General features: G+C 47.4%; 1 protein-coding gene across 2 annotated transcripts in view; it reads left to right on the forward strand.

Moving 5' to 3' along the window:
* The window catches only part of EPAS1 (endothelial PAS domain protein 1), an 85,574-nt gene that overhangs the window by 43,645 nt on the left and 17,910 nt on the right, over positions 1-24,019 (forward strand). For both annotated transcript variants that reach the window (XM_072768233.1, XM_072768234.1), the window contains 5 exons: positions 4,877-5,067; positions 13,353-13,504; positions 13,889-13,973; positions 17,600-17,718; positions 17,835-18,040. In XM_072768233.1, coding sequence (XP_072624334.1) covers positions 4,877-5,067; positions 13,353-13,504; positions 13,889-13,973; positions 17,600-17,718; positions 17,835-18,040 — 753 coding nt within the window. The remainder of the gene's footprint in view (positions 1-4,876; positions 5,068-13,352; positions 13,505-13,888; positions 13,974-17,599; positions 17,719-17,834; positions 18,041-24,019) is intronic.

Consider the following 24,019-nt stretch of genomic DNA (forward strand, 5'->3'; position numbering starts at 1 on the left):
TGTGTGTGTTGGGGCGGGGGTGGGGGGGAGCATACCAGGCCATGTTCACCTGGAAGTCGGCAACCAGGATCAGGATCATCTTGACCAAGCGCTGATAATGGTTCGATTATTGACTTTGGCCAAGATTGGAGCAATGACCCAGAAGTTAAGGAGACATTTGTAAGATAACAAAGCTCTGGACACAGAGGTCTTTCCTGGCTGAGTTGTGGCATATACCCACTGGGGCTTGAGGTCAGTTTTGCTTTCTCTTCTGACTAGTTGCCTGGTCCTTAAGTGGTCGCTTTCCTTAGTTGGAATCAAATGTTCCAGTGTGTGAGTTTCCACCTTGGGGAGAAGTACAAACTTGCAGAATGAACATGTCAAAGAAGAGGACAGAAGTGTGTTCCCCACCAGCAGTGTGGAGAGGAACATTCCTGCAGGCTGGACCTGCAGGGAGTCACCTGGAGCGCCCCCTCCACACCCCTGCCCCGCAGGGATGGAGGCTGCATCCCACTCAGGCCCTCTAGTGCTGACCCCTTTTTCCTCCCCCTACTCCATGTGAACTCGGATGGTGCCTCTTAACCCTACTGATGAGGTTCCAGGTCTTTTTCCAGGGTGAGTGGGTGCTCACTTAAGGACAGAGATTCTTTATGTCACTGTGTCCATTTCACGACTTACCCCGCCCCTTCTCTGTGTTCTGTGAGCATCCAATTTGTGGAAAAGTGTCTAACACAGTGTGTAGAAGGTATGCAATAAACAGCAGTTTCCTTGCTGCCAGTGGGAAAAATCTTTGATCTTGGACCCGAAAGAATTCAGTGTGAGACAATGTCTTTTATTAAGTCGAGTCGCCGAATCTCTCTCAATCTATTAAGAGGGAAATAATAGTTCCTATCCCTTGGGGTTGTTATGAGAAACAAATGAGATAGCATGGACAGCGGGGAGAAAGTGGATTCTGACCCTGAAGCATTGTAAGGGTGGTGTCCTGTCCTGTGTCCTTCTGGGATCAGCTGAAACCCTGCCTCCCTGAGTAGCTTGCCCTGACCTTGCTCAGACTGACTTGTTTCTTATCTTAACCGTGTACACTGTTTATTGCCCGAACTTATTTCTGTGGTTGATGGAGGCACTTTGGGTTGTTGGTTCCCTAGTAAGACCGGGTGCTCCCCACAAGTAACATGCATCCTAGCCGCTGTGCAGTTGCATGAGGTCCAGCCCGGAGTTCAGTACTTCTTTCTGGGTTCTGCGGGGGGACACAGCCAGGGCCACATTTATGTTGGGTGTTCCGTACACCAGATATTGTGTGGGACCACCCTGTGGTGGCAGGAGAGCCACCAAGAAAGGCAGGAGTAGGCACTTCATAGAGCAGTTTGGAGCAAGAAATAAATTTGAGTCTTTTCGGCTGATTTGGAAAACTTAAGATAAAGCACTGTTTTATGAGAACCCAGCAAATTCTAATGCGCCATATCTAGAATTGTCATTAAAAAAAAAAAAATGCTGGTCTGTTGCAGGTAATTCTAGAACCTACCGAGGGAGAGAAAATAAAGTACAGGTATTTTAGGCAATGAAGCCTCATTGACATAAGAAGGTTCAGCAACCCCACACAAAGACGTCAAGATCAGCCTGGCCCCCAGTTACACCTCCAGCCCTGGGACAGCTTTGATTTGGTGATGAAGAACGGCTGTTATGGCCAATCTCTGAAATCCACGGGCACTCACATTTGCCCTATGTCAAGATAGTTTTCATCTGTGAAGAGCTTCCTAGTACTTCCAACCCTTGTCCACTCATCTCTTTTGATCCTGACAAATAAGACATGAGATCTCTCCCATTTTACAGACAAGGATATCAGGGCACCAAAAATGTATTTTCTCGCCCAGATCAGATGGCTAGATAGTAGTCTTGTGGCCAGTGTATTAGAAACACCAGCCCTCCTGACTTCCAGCCCTCTTTCCTATTTGCCAAGAAGCCCAACCCGTGGTAAATTGCATAAGGAAGTAGGCTGTGTATGCATCAATTAGGGAGGTCTTACCTTCACACTTGACGTTAATTATGCTTGTTCTTCAGTGTTGCTAATTAAATGAGAGCGGTGTTACACATTTTTGTTCTTCCAGGAGTCAACATTAGACAGATATCTCTGGGCTGTGTCAAGGTTAACTAGATAATCTAATTAAAGTTATGCTGGCCCCAGAGTGCAACTATAAAAACAAGGTAGCTGAAATGGAGCCCATGACTTTTAAAACAAGAGGCTGCATGAGATTCTCCCATCTTTTTCTAAATGTTAGGATGTTGTGGTTTCTTTATTTCTTGCTAACTAAGCAGTGGAAAGTACTGGCCTGGGAAGAGATGGGTTCTAGCCCTAGCTCTGCCACTGATTAGCTGGATTGCCCTAGGTATGTAACTTAGCCTGGTCGGGCCTCAGTTTCCAGATCTGTGGATTGGGGGCAAGAGCAATGCCTGCCTTGCCCGTCTCACATGCATGTTGTGAGAGATGGAATTAGACACGGAGCATCCACGTGCCTCAGAACTTCTAAGTATCTGCTCACCGACTTCATGCTCTCCAAGGGCTTAAGCAGGCAGGCATTCACTTTGTGACCTTGGGCAAGTTACACATCACGTCTGAGCCTCTGTTTCCATATGTAGAAACTGTGCCCTCAGTATCTACCATATTGTCATTAGGATTATAATGTCATATATGTAAGGTCCTTGGTGCAATGTCGAGGCCCAAAAGTAGGTGTGAATAAACATTTGTGTGGTCCAGGGAACATAGTAGGACCTCAAATGCCATTGCCAGACAGAACACTGACTGCAGACTGCCCCTCCACCCCACCGGCTCTTCCTCTCGGCCTTGTCGGTTCTTGCACTCTAAGGAAGGAGCAGTAACAAAGGGAAACTGTGGGCATGCAGAAGTGGGCATTAATGTCACAGCCTGTGCTGGGAATCCCTTCTGCCCAGGATTGCTTCTCTAGATGCCCTAACGACTGGTCACCTGCTGCTGATGCTTTTGTTGGGGAGCACGGGTTGGTGCTAGAGAGTGGAATCCAGCATCCTAAAGACACTGGTTCTCCGTTACCTGTTCTCACGACAGGCGTGAAGTATACAGTTTTAGTGTCCTGTCCCCTCCCACGCTCCTTCCCTGTGCCAGGATGTCTACAAGCCTTGAACAGCTGCTTTTGCTCCACAGTCAGAGGTCAAAATTAAAATGCAAATGGGAGGGACTCCTATACAAACCACTGTTAAAGCTCTGGTGCAGGAGCAAGCCGGTCTTAAGGGCTGGCTCTGAGAGAGTGCAGATGGTGGGCTACGGGGCGAGGGCTTGGAGAATGGATGTGAGACGAGCTGAGGAAGCAGGAGTTCGGGAAAGGAAAGAGCAAAGGGAGAGGGGACAGGAAAACACGGTTTCACCCATTTCACAACCTTTCTGAAGGTTTTCCCTGCCCATCAACAGCCGCTCGACATTCTTCCCACAATCTGAGTATATGATGTGTAACCCATGGGGAGCTGGGTGCTCTGTTTTTAAAAAATGAAGCATATTGTAAAGTGAGCAGTGCCTCTGCCCCAAATCTTGAGTTTGAGAGGCGTGGCAACATTTTGTGAATCCCAATATATTGATCTTCTGGCCAGATAATAGGCTATAAAACCAAACAGAAGGACAAACAGTAGCTGGCTTTGGAAATCTCAGGAGGGAGGACGGAGGGAGTGGGCTGGAGCTGGTTAGAGGAGGCCTTAAGAATCATGAACTGCATTGGACTGTTTATTGAAAAATAAAAACTTTAAAAAAAAACTTCTTTATTAAACAAGCAATACAAGTTATTTATAGAAACATAAGGAAATTCAGACAAGTACTAAAAATATAATAATAATCCCCCCTAACCTTACTGATGGATAAAAGCCTGGATTCTGGGACCCACCTGCCTGGCACGAAGCCACTTCCCCACTCACCTGCCCAAGGGCTACAGGTGAATTACCTCACCTCTGTGCATCTGTTTCCTCATCTAAATTAGAGATAACAATGCTACTACTTCCAATAGCAGTTGTGAGAATTCAAGAAGCTGATGTAGTGCTTAAAACAGCTCCTGGAATACAGTATGCTCTGTATTTGTGATAACTCTAAGAATAATAGTTATTTTTCTTTTACTCTATTTCCAGACTTTTCCCTATGTAATCTATAAGAAGTATTATATACTTTCTATATTTCTATGAAGATAGGTTGTATTATACTCTGTTGTAATATTTTTACTCTCATTTTTTTCATGGACAGATTTGTTATTAATATTAGCTAACATTGATTGCTTGCAATTGGGATAAACCTGTGATGAAGACTTTACATAAATCATCATATCCAATCCTCACAACAGTTCTGTGGGATAAGTACTGTTATTATCATCATACAGATGAGAAAACGGAGTCTGAGCAGTTTAAATAGTTGAAGTGTACAGAGCAAGCGCTGGCAAGTGGAGAAGTTAGAATTTCAATCCAGGCAGGCTGGGTTTTGAACTTGCCTCTGTTAGGACTTAATATAGGCTTTGTAAGAAGATTTAGGATTTCTTTAAGATTTCCTGCAAGAGACAGGCCATCCCTGGGTACTCACCCCGGTCCTCAGATAACCCAGGACCAAGTCACAGGCATTGCCAGTTGATTAATTGTGCTCTAAGCCCCCACATACAAAATCCTGGTCTGGGCCACATAGGTAGGAGAGAGGTAGACAGAAGCACAAACACACGCGAACACAGGGCTGGCAACATATAGCAGAGGCTGTGTGTGCTCAGACGATGGGTGTGAGCCGCATCAGCTCAGTGGGAGGGTCTGGCCGCACCAGAGTTTGGGGCCCTGGGCTGTGTTGACCAGGGGCATGAGAGGGATGACAGTGACATTTCAGGAACTAACCCCTGCTCTCTGAATTTAGGAGTAGCTCGGAGAGGAGGAAGGAGAAGTCCCGGGACGCTGCCAGGTGCCGGCGGAGCAAAGAGACAGAGGTCTTCTACGAGCTGGCCCATGAGCTGCCCCTGCCTCACAGTGTGAGCTCCCACCTGGACAAAGCCTCCATCATGCGGCTGGCCATCAGCTTCCTGCGCACACACAAGCTCCTGTCCTCAGGTGAGGCTGGCAGTTTCCCCAAGCTGGTGCTGAGGACAGCCCGACCAGCGTGTGTGTAGACACACGGGAGGCTCTGCGGTGCGGGCATTGGGGGGCCCCTGGGAAGGCCTCCCCCGCAGAACTCCCACCCTTCAGAACCTCTGCCCATACGAATGCCACTGCCGGTGCTTCATTCCTTTGACTTGAACACCTCCCTTCCAGCAGTTTCCTTTCCAATGAATACAGCCATGGGGCAAAGAGCAGGGATGGGACCAAGGAAGTACATGGGGACCCAGAAGCTAGGATGAGCAGAAAGGGCCGAGGGAGCAGGAGCCCCTTTTGTCAGCTCCCCCTTGCCTGGCCTGCCGGCTGCCACAGCCACACTCCTCTCTAGAGTGGACCTTTAGGAAGCACTCTCATGCTCACCTTCCATCTACCTTCTCCAGAAGGGCAACAGAGTGCTCGTGAGCATTTTTCCGTCTTACTAGCCAGCCTGCCAGACAAATCACGTGGTGTGTCTGCTCTTGGTTTCCTGCAAAAGGGGCTTAAGAATACTTTGTGCTCAGGCCATCTGTGAGAACGAGAGGAGGTGAAGTCTGTACTACACCTGACCCGGCCACACTCATTCACACTGCGGAGCCCTTGGTGGCTAACAGCCTCCCCACAGGACCAGCCAAGTCTCACCCTCCCTGGTATCACTGTAGGCCTCAAGTTCACAAAACTTTTTTTTTTCCCTCAAAGTTCACAATCTTCAAAACACCATTTCCTGTTAGTCCTGACCAGAAAGAGGCAGCCTGGGAAGGTCTCCAGTTTCAGATCCTATGTGACAGTCCTGTCTGGCCTGTCAGTTTCATAAGGAAACTGGGCGGCAGGTAGTACCCCCACCCCATGTGGCTGAGGTGCTGCAGGTGGCAGTGTCCCCTCCAGGGAGCACGAGGCAGGCAGGCAGGCAGGCAGGGGAAAGTTCCTTTGTGGTGAGTTTTCAGCTTTCGTGAGTGAGCCTGGTGCCTTGGAGCTGGTTGACTGGGCCATCCTGTTAGGACGTGGCTATTCTGGGAAAGAAACCCAGAGCAGAGGGAATCCAGTGCGAGGCGGAGAGGCCGGACCAGCATGTGCTATTCTGGGCCCCAGAGCACAGGAAGGATATGGGGAAAGGAAGACTTTCAGAAAATAGGATGACAGCTCAGTGGGTCCAAGGGTCGGAGGGCTAACCCTGTACCACAAATCTAAAGAGTCTCAGAAAAGAGCAGTCAGAGGGGAGAACCAAGGGTAAAGACATGCTCTATAAATACTTTCAAAGAAACAATGCCAGGGAATGGCAGATTGATCATAGATGCTACTGAAAAGAGGGAACAGTGGCCTGGAGACACCATCAGAGGGCACATGTGTACCTGTCTTTAAAGAGGCTTCTCTTTCTGGACAGGTGAGGGCAGTGTCTGGTAGTGCTGGAATCACCTTGCATTACAAAGAGTCTGCAGTGGAGGATTTCTGGACTAGACAGGGACCCTCTTCCCACACTTGGAAGCATCTCCTCAACTTCCCTGTTATACTTAAAATTCTACTCTAAGACATGAATGCCTTTGGGTAAATCATTGCTTCCTTCCACCACAAGCCCCGTTCCTCCACCAACAGAGATCCCAAAAGGACTAATATATGCATCCCAGGACACCTCCCTGATGGAATTTGGACTTGTAGAACATTGTAGAACGATGAGAAGTGAGGTACAAAAATGTTAAGGTTGCTGCAAGTCACACACTTAGTACATGATGAATCTGCACGTGGAATGAAAGTTCTTTTGAATCTGTGCTTATGAGAAAGATGGACATGGGAGGGTAGGAGCATTCTGCAACCTGGTCAGGCAAAGATGTTGACAAAGGCCAAGTGTGGGGGGAAGAGGTGGGTCCTTCCTTGGCAAGAGAACCAAAGTTGGAAAGAGGCACCTAGGGGCTAGCCCTGAGCAGTGGGGGTGCAGAGATGGTCTTCACACATTCAGTGAGTTGTTTCTATACTTTCCTTGGTGCACGGTGTTGATTTCCATGCTCTCCCATACATAATCATCCTTCTCAGTGGGTCAGAGGTTGGCTTGGAGAGGGCCGTGAATCAGAGGCTGAGTCCCCCCGCCCCAAGCATGTCTGCCTGCTTGTGTGTGGTCAGGAGCTCCCCCACCCCCCACCCCCGTGTGCCAGCCACACCCAGGAAAATAGGACCACAGTGAGACAGCACACATCCCTGCTCAGGAGCTGTTGCAAGGTATAGACGCCAAATGCCTGCCCTCTGGCTCAGCTTGGCCTCAGACTGAGCACACAGCCTTAGTGTGTCAGCTCTGGTCCTCTGTCCTGAGGAAAGAGATGACGGGAAAGGCTAAGAAGTGTCTCCATTTGGCCATCTGGTCCTGGTGTCCTCGATGGAGTCATTCTCATAAAACACACATTATCGAGGGGAGGAGGTGGATGGCTTTTCAATGCCCCCTTTCTCTGCCTTCTCTTCTAGGCTCCTCCTGCACGTTCTTGTTGAAATCATCTTCAGGAATTGCATATGAGGCAGGGTCTCTTTTTTTATTTATTTATTTTTACCTTAAATCACATTTTGCTTTTTCAAAACATGCACTATGGTGAAAAGGAGTACAGGACTTGTGGGCAGATAGACCCACACTGGAACCTCAGTTGGATGGCCTTCTTTGCAAGTTTGTGAGAATCTCTTCCCTACCCCTGAGCTTTACTTTCTCGTTCGCACAAGGGGGGGATACCAGTACTTCCCTTGCAGTGCTATTTGACAATCGAGATAAGTGGCTAGAAAAGCCCTTATCGTCTTGCCTGCCACATCTGAGGCTCTCCGTAAGGTAGCGTTTAGAAATAAAAATTCTGATGAATAAGCAAATTGATTTATCCTAAGTATAGGCTTCTGGAGAAATGATGTCAACAGGAACCCAGTGGAAACCTGCATGTCCTCTTACCCACCTTGCAGTGGTGCATATCAAAATGCAGAGTAGCCAAGTTTTCTCAAGTCAAAACAAACCACAGATTCATCACTGAAGCATTTCTAACAAAGGTGAGCACCAATGTTGGCTCACTTTAAAATAGGAAATAGCTGGTTGCATACCTCAGAGTTCAAAAGGCTAAAAAAGACCAGGTTTTGCTTTAGAAAAGTTTCTTCTTTACTTAGTAACACGCTTCTCTTTGATTTTCACAGTAGGCTGTTCTGTGTGGGAATGTTGGAGAGGAAATCTCAGCGCTGAGAAATTCAGGCTGGGAGTCGGGGCGGCCGATTGAGATTCGTATCACAGGAAGCAAACTGAAACAATAGCTTTATGATATTAGCTTCCACGCTGGGCCGAGAACAGAACACACTGACGGGAACATCAGTGGAAATACCGCTTGATTGTCTTAAATCCTCTTTCAAGATGAGCCCCACAAACCATGACCAAATGAGGGTCACTTCTGCATCCAGAGGGCATTACAGAGCAGCAAATATGCAAAATCAGCTTTTCACTATTAAACTGAGTTTTGGCTTCCCCACACTCCGATGTGGTGAAATCAAATTGATTTTACACGATTGCTAGAGGTCCCCGTGTAGCAAGGTTTCGAAAGAGAAATGTCAGCTTTATTATTAATTCATTGGCATGAATGAATCGATTCATTCATGCCTTGCCCCACTCACCTTCCAAATCAAGGCCTTTTTCGGCCCTGTTTAGAGAGGAGCTGAGAAGCGGATTCATGCCAGGATGTTAACGGCTGAAAGCAGCTAATGTGCAATCTCTTCTAGAGATACTGACCTTGTTCAGATCACTCCCTAACTGGAACCAAAAAAGTCTGGTCAGACAGCAGGTGTTTGCTGATCCCAGCCCTGTGCTACATCTTATAAGGCATATACAAAGAGATGAGATAAGATAAGATAATAAGTTCCATAAAGAGCAAAGGAATGAATCTCTAATGGTGGACTTTGGGAGGCCAGCAAGACCTGGAAAAACACAGTGCCTTCTGCCGAAGATGTGAGACTACTACCAGGCAATGGTCATGGGGTGGCCTACGGGCCTGGGGAGGCTGGAGTGGGGAATCAATTTTAAAACGAAAGCCTCTGTGATGATAACTAAGTGGTGCCTGAAGCAGGGAGAGCACAGCAGCGTGGTTTAAGAATCTTCAGAGCAGTCCTGGAACTTGTCAGAGTGGGAAACAAAGAGGGAAGATGACCCTGGTGGAATAAAGACGCGTCCTGACCAGCAGTGCCTTCCAAGAGTCTGGTCTCAGGGACCTCGTCAGGAGCTTCTGCCCCTGCCACCCTGCCCGCTTACCCCAGATGCCCAGCTCCTGCTGCCCAAGGGGTCCCGCCCCACATGGGTGGTGCCGCCTGAAGGAAATGAGCGGTGCTCCGGAAAAAGTGCTCCGAAACCTCAGCCCGCGCATATCCTGGCTGTGGGGAGTCGTCATCAAAGCCTGTTTACTGGGGCTATTTTTAGCATTAAAGAATCTTGTTGTGCTCCCCAGGCTGAGCATGCTTGGTCTTAGCGCCTCGGATTCTGACAGCCTGCGCCGTTCCTGGGGGTCAGACCCCGAAGGGTCCTGGGAAGCAAGTAACTGAGACCTAGAGCCCCGGGCGATTTGGAGACCCCTTTGGGGGCTGCTTGAGCACCTACGGTCGGTTTGTTTTTATTTAGCACCAAGGGTTTCTTCTGGATTGTTGCCTGACCTGATGGTGGTCTATCTTTGTCTTTCCCACCAGTCTGTAGATTCCTTGAGCGAAAAGATTGCTCTCACACCTTTCAGTATCCCTGATTCTCCCTAGGACAGGACTGAACACATAGGGACACTTGTTGACAGATGACCTGACTGATTTCTGGCCTTGTACCCAGCACAGGGCAGACACATAGTAGGGGTATAATGACGACATAGGGAAGAGGTGAATTTTCTACATACCTGACATGGAGTCAGAGATTAATGATGCCAAAGGGGAAGACTGACGCTCCCATGAAAGAACAGTAGAGCAAAAGCATTCTTCTGCAGAGGGTGAGGTGCATGCGCCCCTGGCCCCTGGGGTAAAGGTCTGCCTCTGGCCCTGCAGTTTTCACGTCAGCCCCAAGCTGAAACTCTTTCAGAATCCCCCAAGAGGAAAAGCAGGTGCGGCAGGAGCACGTATTTCCATAAGGGAAAGAGGCCAGGTTGTCCCAGGGGCCCCTCAAGGCCAGCCCGCTGGCTTTCTGGTCCTCCAGCCATTGTGACTTCAATTCTAAGATGTTCTGTTCCCATTTGTGGGTCCCTGAGCACCCCTCTGCCTTCCTTGCAGAAGCTGGCTGGCCAGCTGCTAAAGCCAATTCGCCACCTCCTGAAAGCAGCGAGTGTACTGGGCACGGATGGAAACCAGTTTGGCTGGCTTGGAAACTGTTAAAAACAGGAAATTTTAAGCAGAACTATTTCCTCTGGGCCTAGTTAACACAAATAGGGTTGTCTTGGGATTACACCAGATTTTTATGTCAGTGTTGCCACTGAGATCAAAGAAATTGAAGAGAGAGAGAAAAAAATCTTCTCAATAGGCCAGAAATCACAGGACTGGCCTTTGCTGTCCAGAGGTGGTCACCTACCTGGTGTGATTTAATGGTGCTGGAAACCTCTCCTCACCCCTCCCCAAAATAGGTCACCACCTGCCAAAACAGTTTGATTTTTCCCAGCATTAAGGGTCACTCATAGGGCCTTGAGTTCATAGCCATGCTTCTCAACCTGTGCTCCTAGGTTCTGGCAGCATCCACATCACCTGGAAACTGGTTAGAAGAGCAGATTCTCTGCCCTCTGAGATCTGCTGAATCAGGGCCTCTGGGGATAGGCCTATCCAAGGCTGGCTTCAGGAGTGTGTGACCTGTGCAGTCCCACAGGGCTCCATGCTCAGAGGGGCCCTGGACATGGTTACATCCTTCAACAAGAGGTCCCACATTTCCCCACTAGGGCCCATGAGTTACGTCTTAGCCCTGGGCCCCAAAATCCCTCCGTTTGCCAGCCCTGCCAGGGATGCTGATACATGCTCAACTGTGGAAGTTCTGAGTTACCCGTCTCTCCTAAAGCCCCTATTTAAATATGGCTGTTAGCTGGAGCAGCAACGTTGGCAGTGCCAACACCCATGCCTAGAACTTTGGCTCATTATCATCAGTTGAGCTGACTAGTTAGTTGGCAGAAACCCTAAGCAAAGATCAAGTGTGGGAATGTGTATAGTATAAGGCCATCCCCAGATGATGTCCCCTCCCAGAGGCTACCTAGGGTGTGAAGAGGAAAGAATTTTCCCTCGTTTGTTGCATCTAGCAAAACAGAAGGGAAGTCGCCAGGATATTACTCTCTGTAGCCCAACTCTTAGCCCTAAAGGTGAGTCTGCCCCTGAATGGGCCTGCTGTGTTCCTCTGTGACTCTAGCTCCTGTCCTGAAGGTGGCTGGTCCTCAGTGGTGCCACAGAAGCTCCTTGGTAGAAACATCTCCTAATTTGGATTTGTTTTCTTGAGGAATAACAGCATATAGCCCAGAGCTTAAATTGAGGGGCTCAAGGGAAAAGAAAACCAAATAAATCCACTGCCCTTGCAGAGAGGCCCTTGGACCTCATTTCACAGGCCCTTCCTTGTCAAGTGGCCCAGAAATCTAACTGCATTTTACATTCCCTAGAACAGTCTCAAGTTGGAAGAGGTCTTTTAGTTAGTGAATATTAACTTTTATAAAGTACAAATTGCTCTCTAATCTTGTTCTGTAAATTAAATGAGGTCTACTTGGCGTGATGTTTGTACTGAATGAATACACATTTTTGCAAGTAAGTGTTATGTTTGGACTTAAATAATAAGTGAATAAGTGAATAATTAAATAATACGGGAGGAAGAGCAAGGCTGAAATGAAGTCTGTAGCCTAGGAACAACAGCCAAGGGCCTGGGGCCTGAGAACTTTCTTTGGGACAAGAGCTGAGTCAACATTTTGTCTGTTTTTGCAACTAGCTGAAGTGTACTTGAAAGGCCTCGGCTACTCACAGTGGTTGGTTGCGGGGTGGGTGCTTCCAGAGGCGGCCCCTAGCAACTACTTCTCCAGCCTGCCATGAGCGCAGTGGCTTGCCTTCTCATGTGGTTCTTGCCCCTCTGGTCTTCACGGTCTCTCTCCAAACTGTCAGCGTGCCATTGCCAGGTGATTCTCTCCAAAGCAGTGCTCTGAGATGCCACTGCTCCAGCACACTGGACCCACCTCAGTGGCCCAGTTTACTAAGTCTGGAAAATGGAGCCTCCTCTTTGGCCAGATGGATATCTCCTCAGTCCCTGGAAGGGAGCTTGCTCCAGACTCTTCCACCTCTATGTTTGCCCAGTGTCTGCCCAACCCAACCTGGCCCAGAAAGTTCTTTCGCTTTACAAAGTAAATGCCTGTTTTTCATGAGCCTTTTCAAATACCCTTTTGTGGAACAGTTGTCTCCGACCACCTCGAAACGACCCACTCTTCTCTGAACCCATCAGCACTTTATGTCTACACCCCTCTTTGGTCACCCAGCTCTGTTGCCCCTGAGTTTTTTACTTAGATTTTAGTTTCTGTGTGCTCCACATCCCCTGCCTAGGCTTTGAGCAATTTTAGGGCAGTGACAGTATCCTAGAGGGAGCAGAAGGGAAGAAAATATGACAGTGATTGGTGGCGTTCTTGGCATTTTAAATACTTACTTAACCCTTACAACTCAAAAAGATGGAAATCGTTATTTCTGTTTGGCTGATGGAAGAAACCGATGTTCAAAGAGGTCATTAGTCAAAGTCATAGTCTAATAGGAAGAAGAATAGATGCTATGTCTATTTGACTCCAGGCCTATACATGGTTAGGAGTTCAGCTGCTAGATTCAGCTGCCTGAGCCCACTAACCACAATCTTTATAGCCTCAGGAAAATAATTGAGTGCGTCTCTCTAAGCCTCACCTATAAGATGAGACAAAGAATAGTACCTGCCTCACAGGCATTGAAGAGATTATATAGTATGTTCAGTGTGGTCATTGCCCCGTGTACATTAGTGGGTAAGGTTATGGTTCCTAGTGCTGCTGTGACTGCTGTCACATCCATGACACCTGCTGCCACCATTACCCCTCATTCCAGAAGTATGCTGCCACTATGGCCTCACCTCCTGCAAAACCCTGTCAGGTTGTCCTCTGTGTAGTGGTGCTTATCAAATACCTGCTGTTTGGACACTTAGATGGTTGGCAGTGGGCATTTCCAGAAAAGTCCACTTAATGTCTTTGAGGCATCCCTGGAAGATGTTTGTCTGTACCAGCCACATCTATCTTAGTACCACATTCATGTAGGTCGTCCGACTATCCCTCTCTTTCCAGTGTGCTCTGAAAATGAGTCTGAAGCTGAGGCCAACCAACAGATGGACAACTTGTACCTGAAAGCGTTGGAGGGTTTCATTGCTGTGGTGACCCAAGATGGAGACATGATCTTTCTGTCAGAAAACATCAGCAAGTTCATGGGACTCACACAGGTGATGCCCTCCTCTGGCTCTTTCAAAAGGAGAAAATGAGTAGAAGGGGTAGAAATGAGTAGAAGGCTCTGGCCACATCCCTCCTGACCTTTCCCTGGCTGTGCCCACCCCGCTCCTTTCTGACCTCAGGCTACCAGCCTCAAGAACACACAACCCTGGTGTTAGGGTTGGCATTGCTGGTGAACCAACCCTTGGGAGTCAGGTCTTTGTCATCAATAGCAGTCCTTTGTTATGTCCAGATGTCTGTGCACATCCCTGGATTGGGATACAAAAGACCTGCTTCAGTCTGCTCTCTGTCTCCTGACCCTGGACAGTAGCTCAGCTGCCTCTTGGAAACTTCTTCAGTATTAGGAATAATGAAGCCCAACCTTGTTTTTGAAACAGGTGGAGCTAACAGGACACAGTATCTTTGACTTTACTCATCCCTGTGACCATGAGGAGATTCGTGAGAACCTGAGTCTCAAAAGTGGTAAAGTATTATTCACTGTGTGTTTTATTCCTTCTTATACAACCTGGGAGGGGATCTGCATTCCCTTTGTCTACAAATGGAGGGCTGATGGATCTTGGTCATCATGATCCAGAAAAAAAACTGGCATCCCTAAAATATCCAGCAGAGCTTATGGCATGAGATGGAGGGTACCAGAAGGACTTGGCACTCAGAGCTGTCTTCGGCCAGCCCTTTGTGGTGACTGATGCCATGCTAGGAGGGTAGTCTTTGGGGTTAGGACACTGTCTCCAGCAGGCCTCACCTCCCAAGAGGCCAGCATCTCTGCCAAATCCCACCACCAAAACCAGTACACATCCCTGTGCCCAGATGTTCACGAAAGCTATTGCTCTTGTCTATCATTGTATAACAGACCACCCAAAACATAGTAGCTTAAATGATCATTTTATTACCTATCATGACTCTGTGGGTTCTGTGGGTGGTTCCTGGCTCTGTGTGATTCAGCTGGGCTGCCGCTGCCATTGTCCGGGGGTTGTACAAAGAGGATTGACCAGAATGGCTCCCCTGCACCTCTGCCAGTAGCTGCAGGCTGGGACTCAGCCGGGCTGCTGGTAGGACTGGATCTTTCTCTCACTCTGTGGAGCCCCAGAGCCCCTCCCTCTCCAGACTTCTGATACATCCACTCAGGGCCCCCAAAGTGCAAAAGTAGAAGCTGCCAAACTTTCTAAAGGCTTAATCCTGAAACTGGCCCGGCATTACTCTGCCCCATTCTGTTGTTAGAGGGAGTTATAAGCCAGCCCCTGCTTGGTGTGGGAGGGAAGTACACAAGGCCATGACTATCGGGAGGCATGACTCACTGGGGCCACCTTTGGAGCCTAGATACCCCGGGAGGACAAGGCTTGAATCTGGTCTCCTGGTAATAAGACCCACAACAGCTAGTTTTGACAGAGAAGAAATTGAGAAGATCTCACATACTGTGCCCTACCTGTGGGGCTATCCAGTGGATGCCCGTGGATGGAAGGGCCCCCATAAGCAGAAGGCACTTCGCAATGACTGTCAGAGCTGCTGCTTCATCTCTTGTCACTGGGGACCTTCAGGCATAGGCACAGTTGAGGATATTGCCAAGAGGACTGAAGCTCTGAGTGAAAGCAGGGCTCAGTGACTTTCAGGGTCCCTTTTGAACCAGAGATTCCCACGCCGTTCTGGGCAGATGGGCCCATGTCGGTCTATCTCCTTCAATATCTCTCGCCTGTCCCTACTGTGGGGTGTGAGCTTGTCCAGCCTGAATGACAGGCCGTGGCACCAAGCCTGAGAGGCGGGGCTTCTGCGAGGCACACGCTGCCGAAGCCTGCACTCCGAGGGCCTGCTTCCACCCTTGTGACAGGCTGAGCCTGCAACATACAGAATTCCAACCCCCTCCCCACCTAGCGGTCTCCCCCAGCCCCTCTGCTCCCCCACCTCTAGGCCTCAGGCCACCTGGCTCCTGAGCACACAGGCTGGAGGGCACCCCATGGGCTGTTCAGGGTTTTCTCTGTGATGCTTAAAAATCTTGTCTGCTTCTAGGAGGCAGGGGCTGTCAGACTTTCTGATTCTCTTTCTAAAGCATGTGCTGGAAGCCTACGGAGGTCCAAAGTCTCCTCTTCTTCACTCCAGAAACCCTTTGGCCCTTTGGTTCTCAGCCTGAGTTCAGCCACTGACGTAGTCTCAGACTGACTGTGAGACCTGAAGTGGGTCATTGCATTGCCCTATTCCTCAGAACCTCTCCTTTCAGATTAATGATGTTGGACCAGGCAAAGTCTAGGACCTTCCAGCTCTCAAGTACCATGATTCATAGCATGATTCTACTCTGTTTATCTGAGTAGAACTTTAGTTCTCTAGGTCCATGTGTCAAGGACTTGGGATCAAACTCCATGAATCAGCAAATCCTCATTGAAGGTGCCGGCCTGAGTGGACTCACTGGCGCTAGAAGCAATGGGTTAGTGTGAACACCAAGAGGAAGATAAGACCATGAGGCAAATTGTAGAAGGCTTTGAAGGCTGGGTGGAGGGCCTCGAACTTTATCCTGTAGACCGAGGGGAGCTCTTGAAAGTTTTTGAGCAGGGCTGGGGTAATCTGACTGGAGCCACGTTTAGAAAGATTAACCAAATGGCAGAATGAGGGAGGATCCAGAGGTTAGCAAGTTGGGAGGAACAAGAGTAACCCATGCCACAGCCACACACGTGTCCCTACAGCCCACTTACTCCCAGCACCTGAACTAGTCCTCGCGTGGGTCCACACCCCAGGATACAAGAATATCTCATGATAGGTAGACCCTACCTATGAGAATTAAAATTGGAAGGAACATCATTAAGTTTTGGAGAGATGGTTTTATTTTTTATTTTTTTTAAAGATTTTTTAAAAATTTACTCATGAGAGACACACAGAGGCAGAGACACAGGCAGAGGGAGAAACAGCCTCCCAGCAGGGAGCCCCATGCAGGACTCCATCCTAGGACCCCGGGATCAGGACCTGAGCCAAAGGCAGACCCTCAACCACTGAGCCACCCAGGCATCCCAAGAGATGGTTTTATAATCATGATGGAGAAATGTTCTCTCTTAAAAGAAGATTCACTTTCTCACTTTTGTTCTCTTACTTAGCAGGCTCCCCTAGGAATGTTTAACATAGAGTCAGAGATGCCAAAATCCATTTGACACAGCTCTTTGTGGTTACACCCATCAAATAAATCAGGGCCCTCTAGAGGATTATGGAGGTTTGTGACCATTTGGGGAAAAAAAGGCTCTGGCTTGTTCTGTGATGCTGGCCAGGCGGCAGGAGTGTACCTGGGAAGGTCCAGGGTGGAGATGGTAGTGGTGGAGGCAGAATTTAGGCACAGACAAGGGGGACTCAGCTGATGTGGACTGCATTCGTCACTTTGTTTTATGGAAAGTGGGGAAATCTCTGAGTGAGCAGGCATTTGCAGACTATCTGGAAGGAGGCTGTGTCATTTGTCTTGGTGATTTATTTAATTCTGGCTGAGAAAAGATCTGATCTGTGCTGCGTTCATCCTCAAAGTGAACTTGCTCACCAAACTCAGGAGGCTTAGGCCAGCAGTCTCTCTTGAGCCTTGACACATGTTACCATAGGGAGAAAGCTGATGGCGTTGTGTCCTGGATGCAGCTGTGGCAGGTTGAAAACAGCACCGGAAGGCTCACGTTAGTGATGGACAGGACTGAGGATAAACTGGGGGTGTCTGAGAGATATTTCTAATCTGAGAGGTTTATCCCCTTGAGAAGATGGTGGTCTCACCTCGACTGTCCCTTAGAGTTCCTTCTAGGGTACATGAGCCTGCCCCAGGAGAGATGTGTCCCCATTCTGGCCACCATGGAGTGAGCTCTGACTATGCACTAGGTGCAGGAGGGGAACAAAGCAGTGGAACAGCCCTCAGGAGCTTAGACTCCGGCTGGAGAGACAAGCCAGAGATGAGAAAACATGAGTCCGCTGGCCAAGATGATACTCAGAATTCATGGCAGGCCACGGGTGCTAAGGGAGCAGATTCTTGGGATATAGAAACAACACATTACCTGAAAAATGGCACCAAGACACCTCTCCTGAATATAAACGTAAAACCATAGTCACCCCACTCAGAGTTCCCTCTACTCTTCCCCATCCAGGCCCTGGTTTTGGGAAGAAAAGCAAAGACATGTCCACAGAGCGGGACTTCTTCATGAGGATGAAGTGCACAGTCACCAACAGAGGCCGGACCGTTAACCTCAAGTCAGCCACCTGGAAGGTAGAACGATGCCAGGCTGGGGCTGGGGTCCCCTTCTCCCACCCCCTGAACCCCCGCCCCCACCCTGAGACCATGCTCTTTGGCCCCACGTCTGACCCTCCATGGCTGGTCTCCAGGTGTTGCACTGCACTGGCCAGGTGAAGGTATACAACAACTGCCCCCCTCACAGTAGTCTCTGCAGCTACAAGGAGCCCCTGCTCTCCTGCCTTATCATCATGTGCGAACCCATCCAGCACCCATCACACATGGACATCCCCCTGGACAGCAAGACCTTCCTGAGCCGCCACAGCATGGACATGAAGTTCACCTACTGTGACGACAGGTGGGGCCCAGGAGTGTGTGTGCCATGGCAGGGCTGTGTTCCACCTGCATGTATGTGTGTGTGGTTGTGCCTGTGGGAAACCTAGGGGCCTGGGGAATGGATGTTGCATTGCTGGGCACAAGTTTGTGGATGTGTGTTACTATGTCATCCCATCTGTGCAGCTAAGGGGCCCCTCATACCATATCTGGTGGTTCCCCATTGAGGGCAATGTCAGGGGCAGACAGCAGAGCTGAGCTGTTGTGCTGTGTAGCACTGTTGACAGTTGTGGTGTATACAGAGCCCTCCACTTATGTGTCAGGCTCCTGAGGAAATTTCCAGGCCAGTCTCCATTCCCAGGAGACTGGAGTCTAGTCATCTCCCTCAGCACTCGCAATTCAAAGGCCAGCTGGGAGCTTTGGGGTCTGGCCTGGAAACTGCCCCATGGCTGCACAGCTTCCGCTGTTCTCTTCCATTTAATGAGCTCTACCATCAGCCTTTGCTCCTTCTGTGTCACCTCCATTCCAGCCACTGCTCAGCCTAATGTTGAAGGCTTTTTGATGAAGGAAGCTAGGCTGGATCCTGACCCTCAAAACCAACTCCCAATGGAAATTCTATGGGAGAGGGATGTGGTTCAGAGTATCAGCTCTGGTGAGATGGCCTGGGCTCAAGTTCAATGTTTGGGTGAGCGGTTATTCTCACTATAAGTTGTTCTTTTATTTTAAGTGGTTGAAGGAGTACCTGAGATTGCATATGTCCCTTCTTAGAATTGGCCTCCACGTAAGGCACAGTTGAAGGACTTATGTGAAAGGATCCTTGAGTCATACCTGTCCTCTGTTCTGACCATGGTGCCAGGACTCAGGCTCTTAGAGGCAGCAGGCCATTCTCTAAGTAGAGAGAAGTGCTCTAACCTCATAGGGAGAAAATGTCACATATGAAGACTTTTGTCCTGGAACTCTGACACAACACTGATTACAGTAGTTAATAGTGTAATTATTGGGACCAGGGTGAAGATTGGAGATAAAGATTGTTCCAAAGGCAGACACTAGAGAAATCCGTGTGTGTGTGTAAGGTTATTTCTCAGATGGAGGCTTTGCATTCAAATGAGCATTTTGGGCAGAAGACACAGTTCTATGATGTACACCCCTCTCTAGTCTATTGAGGTGGCATGGGAAATGCCACTGTGTGGCCCACAGGTCTGGCTCCAGGGAGGGGTGGCACTGTGGATGCCTTTGCCGTATAGCCCAGAGCAGTGGCTGTAGTGCTGGGGACGATGTGAGCTGCATGTAACCCCTCTGAGGGAAGCTCATCCCTAATGCGACCCCACAAACAATGGGAAAACTCTGCAGTATGAGAAAATAACTTATCATTTCTAGATAATAGAAGAGAGAGGTTTTTTTTTAAGCTTAAAGACTTTGGTCTTGTTAAAATGAAGAAAAAAATCTCCAAAAGGAGTAATCGGAGGTTGTCTTCCACTCATTGCCTTGTTTTGAATGAGTTTCAGGTCATTTCCTGAAAGCAACTTTGCTTGGGATAAAAACAGGAGGAATGGGCCTCACAGTGGTTGAAGAGGAAAGAGACACGGAATAGGAGAGACCCTTGCATGCACTGCTTGCTTAGTCTGGCTCAGGGCTTATCGGCAGAGTCGATACTGGCTTGGGGGAACCTGTGATTTAGGGCTTTGTGACTCAGAGTGCGGAGGGCGATACTGCTTCTCAGTGCTGCTGGACACATTGCACTTTCAGCAAAATCTTGCCTTTTAAGAAACCTAATTACATGGCCCAAACTCGGAGTCCAGTGGTGCTGGAGGGATGAACGCAGCGGCACTTAAATACACAGAATGCTGTGCCTCACGGAAGTTGTGTTTAACCGATTAGCAGATTAGTTAACAAGGGCACAGACCTGGCTTAGACAGTTTATAAAGTGACTGTTATAAATCCTTAATCCCTAAGTGCTATTTCTCTATTGCTTTGATGAAGACTGGGATTTTTTGGTTTTGGTAGCTTGTTTTGTTTTCACTCTCATTAGAATGGGGTAAGGTATGCAAACACACAAGTGCAAGCATGCGCTCTCTCTCTCTCTCTCTCTTTCTCTGTTTCCTTAATACCCTTCTGAGATCAATGCTTTAAAACCCAACATTTATATAAGATAGCTAATGGGGGTAAATGCTTTCCATTTTCTGTTAAATCTAGGAATTTGCTCAATTTGATGACGACTAACACACATTGAGGGGCTATGATTTCCCACAAGGGGATTACTTTCCCATAAGGAAAATTGAAAGAATCTGATAAAATGTAAGGCAATCAGAATCCACTAAGTCATTCTTAAAGCTGGTTTAGCACTTTTTCTTCAATGTAGAAAGACCACAGACATAATCAAATGCAAAAAGAAAAAGGTTATGGAGAAAAGGGAAGGGGAGGACAGAGAGGGGAGGGAAATAAAACAAAAGAGAGAAAAGCAGGCTGAGATCTTACATTGAACTCATCCCAGAGTTGATGGAACCTGAAACAACCAACTCTGAAGCATCTGGAGTTGAGTACAGGCACGCAGATGACTCAGAACGCGTTTGTCTTGCTTCCCTTAATAAAGGGTCAGAGGACCATATTAAGTCTTGTAATTATCTAAAACATAGTAAACATTTTAAAACGTGAATTCTGTGACACTTCACGGCACATTTATATGTGTGGTTGACTGCTCTTGACCAGGGAAGCAAAGTGGTGGCAAGGCTGAAGGGGGATGTCCTGATTATATTGCTATGATCGATGACAAACTTTCTCCATTTATGACTCATATAGAACCGTTCTACTCCCTTTCCTAAAATACTGAGCAACCAGTGAACAAACATATTTACTGAGCACGTGATGTGTACCTAATTAGCCCTGTGCCAGAGACTATTATATCAAAGAAGTAAAAGAGCTTTTTCCTGATCTCCAAAAAGTTTAGATATTGAGACACCAACAACTGAATGGACCACAGGGAATGGTACAAAGTAGAGCATTGCGTTCACTGAAAAGGGGGAATAAGTCAAATTTATTCCCAAAAGTTTGACTCTAAAATGGAGTGGTTCTTAAATTCATGGGGAGGTGCCACCTAGCGGCGAAAGAGGGTCACTGTGAAGGGAACCCGGCATCAAGGAGGATGGGCTGGCTGAGAAATACACAGAATCCCACTGTGATTTTGTCGGTTGTAGTCGTCTTCCTGTACCTGAGAAACAAATTTTAAAAGCAGATTGTATAGATAGGATCAGTAACAATAGGGAGAAAATGGTATCACAGTTAACAGTGAAAATTTCAGATTAATGAAGAGGATCATGACATCTTTACAGTTAAAGAATGCCCTGTTTTGCCATTGGATTAAGGCAACAGAAGGCATAATAACACCAGAAATTTAATAAATTGGATAAGTTAAGATGCCCGTGTTTCAGATCACAAATTCGAGATGCCTGGCTCAAATATATGATGACTTCCTTTTATGCAAAGAAGTCAGGAATGGTACAGATAATAATAGTGACAGAGAAGAGCTGGAGATCATATAGAAAAGGTCAGTGAAGAAAATTATAAAGAGCCATGAGGTGTAAGATACATACACATCAAAACACCTCAAAGGCAAGAATTTTGAAATCCAAGAAGAAAATCGGTCAACCTAAGGCAGATTAATAGTAAAAGATTATATACCTTCATTGCATAATGAGATACATTTAATAAATTATTTTTATTGTACTTTTTTAGAGAATGGGTGGAATTTTAAAATCCAGAGAGATCTTTGAGATTAATATATTATGTGTACTTTCTTAGTTTCCTATATAGTATATTCAAAATATTTTTGCAGACCTACACATTTCTTAGCCTTTCTGCACACATCTTACATAAGAGGGTATAGTGAATTTCTCTAAATCCCTGAGTTAGAAGAAACTTTGAGCACTCTCCCTGTGTATGTGTCTCCTCTAGATGAGAGTGTTCTGAAATCAACCCAGAGTTTTAGCATATATATGAGAAATGCTTAGATGTTATCCTGTCTAGTCTGTGTCAAATACTCCCTCGAAGAGGCAGCTCTACAAATTCTCTTTGCAATTCATTTCAAAGTTTAATCGACCTCGTAATTCAAAAATGATTCCTTCTACACCATCTGCTCCTCTCTTGCTACAATTTGAGGCAAACTTCTTACTGCATGTGGGTCTCAAGGTAATAAAAGGCCACGGGAGGCCTTTGGTGCCACTCAGAGCAGGGTCAGTCCAGGATTGAGGTAGGGCGGTCTTTCTAGGTATAAAGTCACCACACCTGTAACATGTCATACCACCAAGGTGAAAACTAATTGTCCCTTAACGGCAAAGCTGGTTGTATAAGATTTTATGTGACCATATAACATTCGAGGAAAATATAGGGCATAGGTACCATTGTTTAAGGCAAGTGAAATCTGTGTAAAAATATATATAAGCTGAAAGCACTGAAATCTGAGTATTATGGGTCTGGGTATTATTGGGGAAAACGCCACCAAAGCTTATGAGCACATAGAGAAACCAAAATGAAGTGAATCGGGTTGTTGCCCGGGAGAGGCCATCACCAGAATTGTGGAAGGAAAGAAAGCAGACTTTAATATAAGCATGGTTTATTAGCAAATGCATTCTTTGGAAAACAAAGCTCCTAAAACTTTTATCCTCTTAAATAGTTTAAAATATGCTCTAACCATCTTGTTTACATGATTAACTGACTTAACAGATCCTTTCCCCGGGTAGGGAACGGGTAAAAAAGCACAGCCAGACCTCGTCTGACTCCAGGCAGGGGTGTCTGCAGTCAGGGCGCTGGCGTCCCGGGTGCATGGGTGCTTGGCGGTCTCACCGGGAGGAGGAGCGGGCCATCTCATTAGCTCGGCCTTTGCTGGATTCCCTCTGCCGGTTGAGGCAACAGCCTGGACACTGTAGCCAAGAGAATCATTTTCTTCCTGGCACTCAGGAGCAGAGAATCCGTGTTGAAATGAGCCTCTGAGCATTTAAGGGTAGAGAACGGTTGCAGGATGATGAGTAACTGTCATCTTACATTATGAAGACATATTTAATCCTGAAGTCCAAAGCCCGGCGGTCTGACCCACATATTTACTTGGTGAAACACTTGAGAATATAATGACCTTTTTCCTCCATATTTTCTGTTTTCTTCCTTCTTTCTCTGCCTCCTGTGACTGCCTGTCGGTGTCTCCATCTCTCTCCCCAGCTCATCTTTGAGCTCTTTCTTCTACTTTACTGGTAAAGAGTGACCTCCATTCTCATTTCTGAAATCTGGTAAATGAAGCCTCTTTACTTTTCCCACTTCTCAGAAACAGAACAGCCCTACTGAGTTGACTTTTTAAATTTGAGTGGACCGACCCCAGGCTGATTTTTTTTTTTCCAGTGAGTCAGGGATGAAAGAAAGAGAGAAAGAGAGAAAGAGAGAGAAAGAGAGAGAAAGGAAGAAAGAAAGAAAGAGAGAGAGAGAGAGAGAGAAAGAGGAAAAGAAAGAAAACAGTTTCCCTGCCCTTGATGGAGAGAGCAGATGAAACTGTTATCACAGCCCAGCTCCACAGGCTTCTCTGGGACCCGGGGACATTAGCAGGGAAGGCCCTCCGAATTACAGTAGCTGACCCTATAAACAAGCCGGGTTCATTAACCTCCCCACTGGCGTCTGCGTGCCTGCAGTTGGAGGCGAATGACCATTAGCTTCAAGTTGGGGTTTCCTGGCTTTGTGAAGTTTGACAACTCGAATGTTCTTCAATTGTGTTTGGGGTATGTGTATTTCCCAGTTTTTATAGTAGTCTGTTTAAAGAAATGAAGAAGGAGACATTAAATATTTATTTTAGTTGACAAGATAAATGAAGGCCACTCCTGGGAAGCTAGCTGGCAATTCTGAAGTCTCGGTTTGTTTGTCCATTTCCAAAACATGCCCATTGTGTGCCTTTGAATGCATGGTACAGTAATTAGATTTTAAAGATGTCATATTACGAGGCTGATTATAATAAACATTTACTTTGGACGCT

This window comes from Canis lupus, chromosome 11 (genome assembly GCF_048164855.1).
Source record: "Canis lupus baileyi chromosome 11, mCanLup2.hap1, whole genome shotgun sequence".
In the NCBI taxonomy this organism is placed as follows: Eukaryota; Metazoa; Chordata; class Mammalia; order Carnivora; family Canidae; genus Canis; species Canis lupus.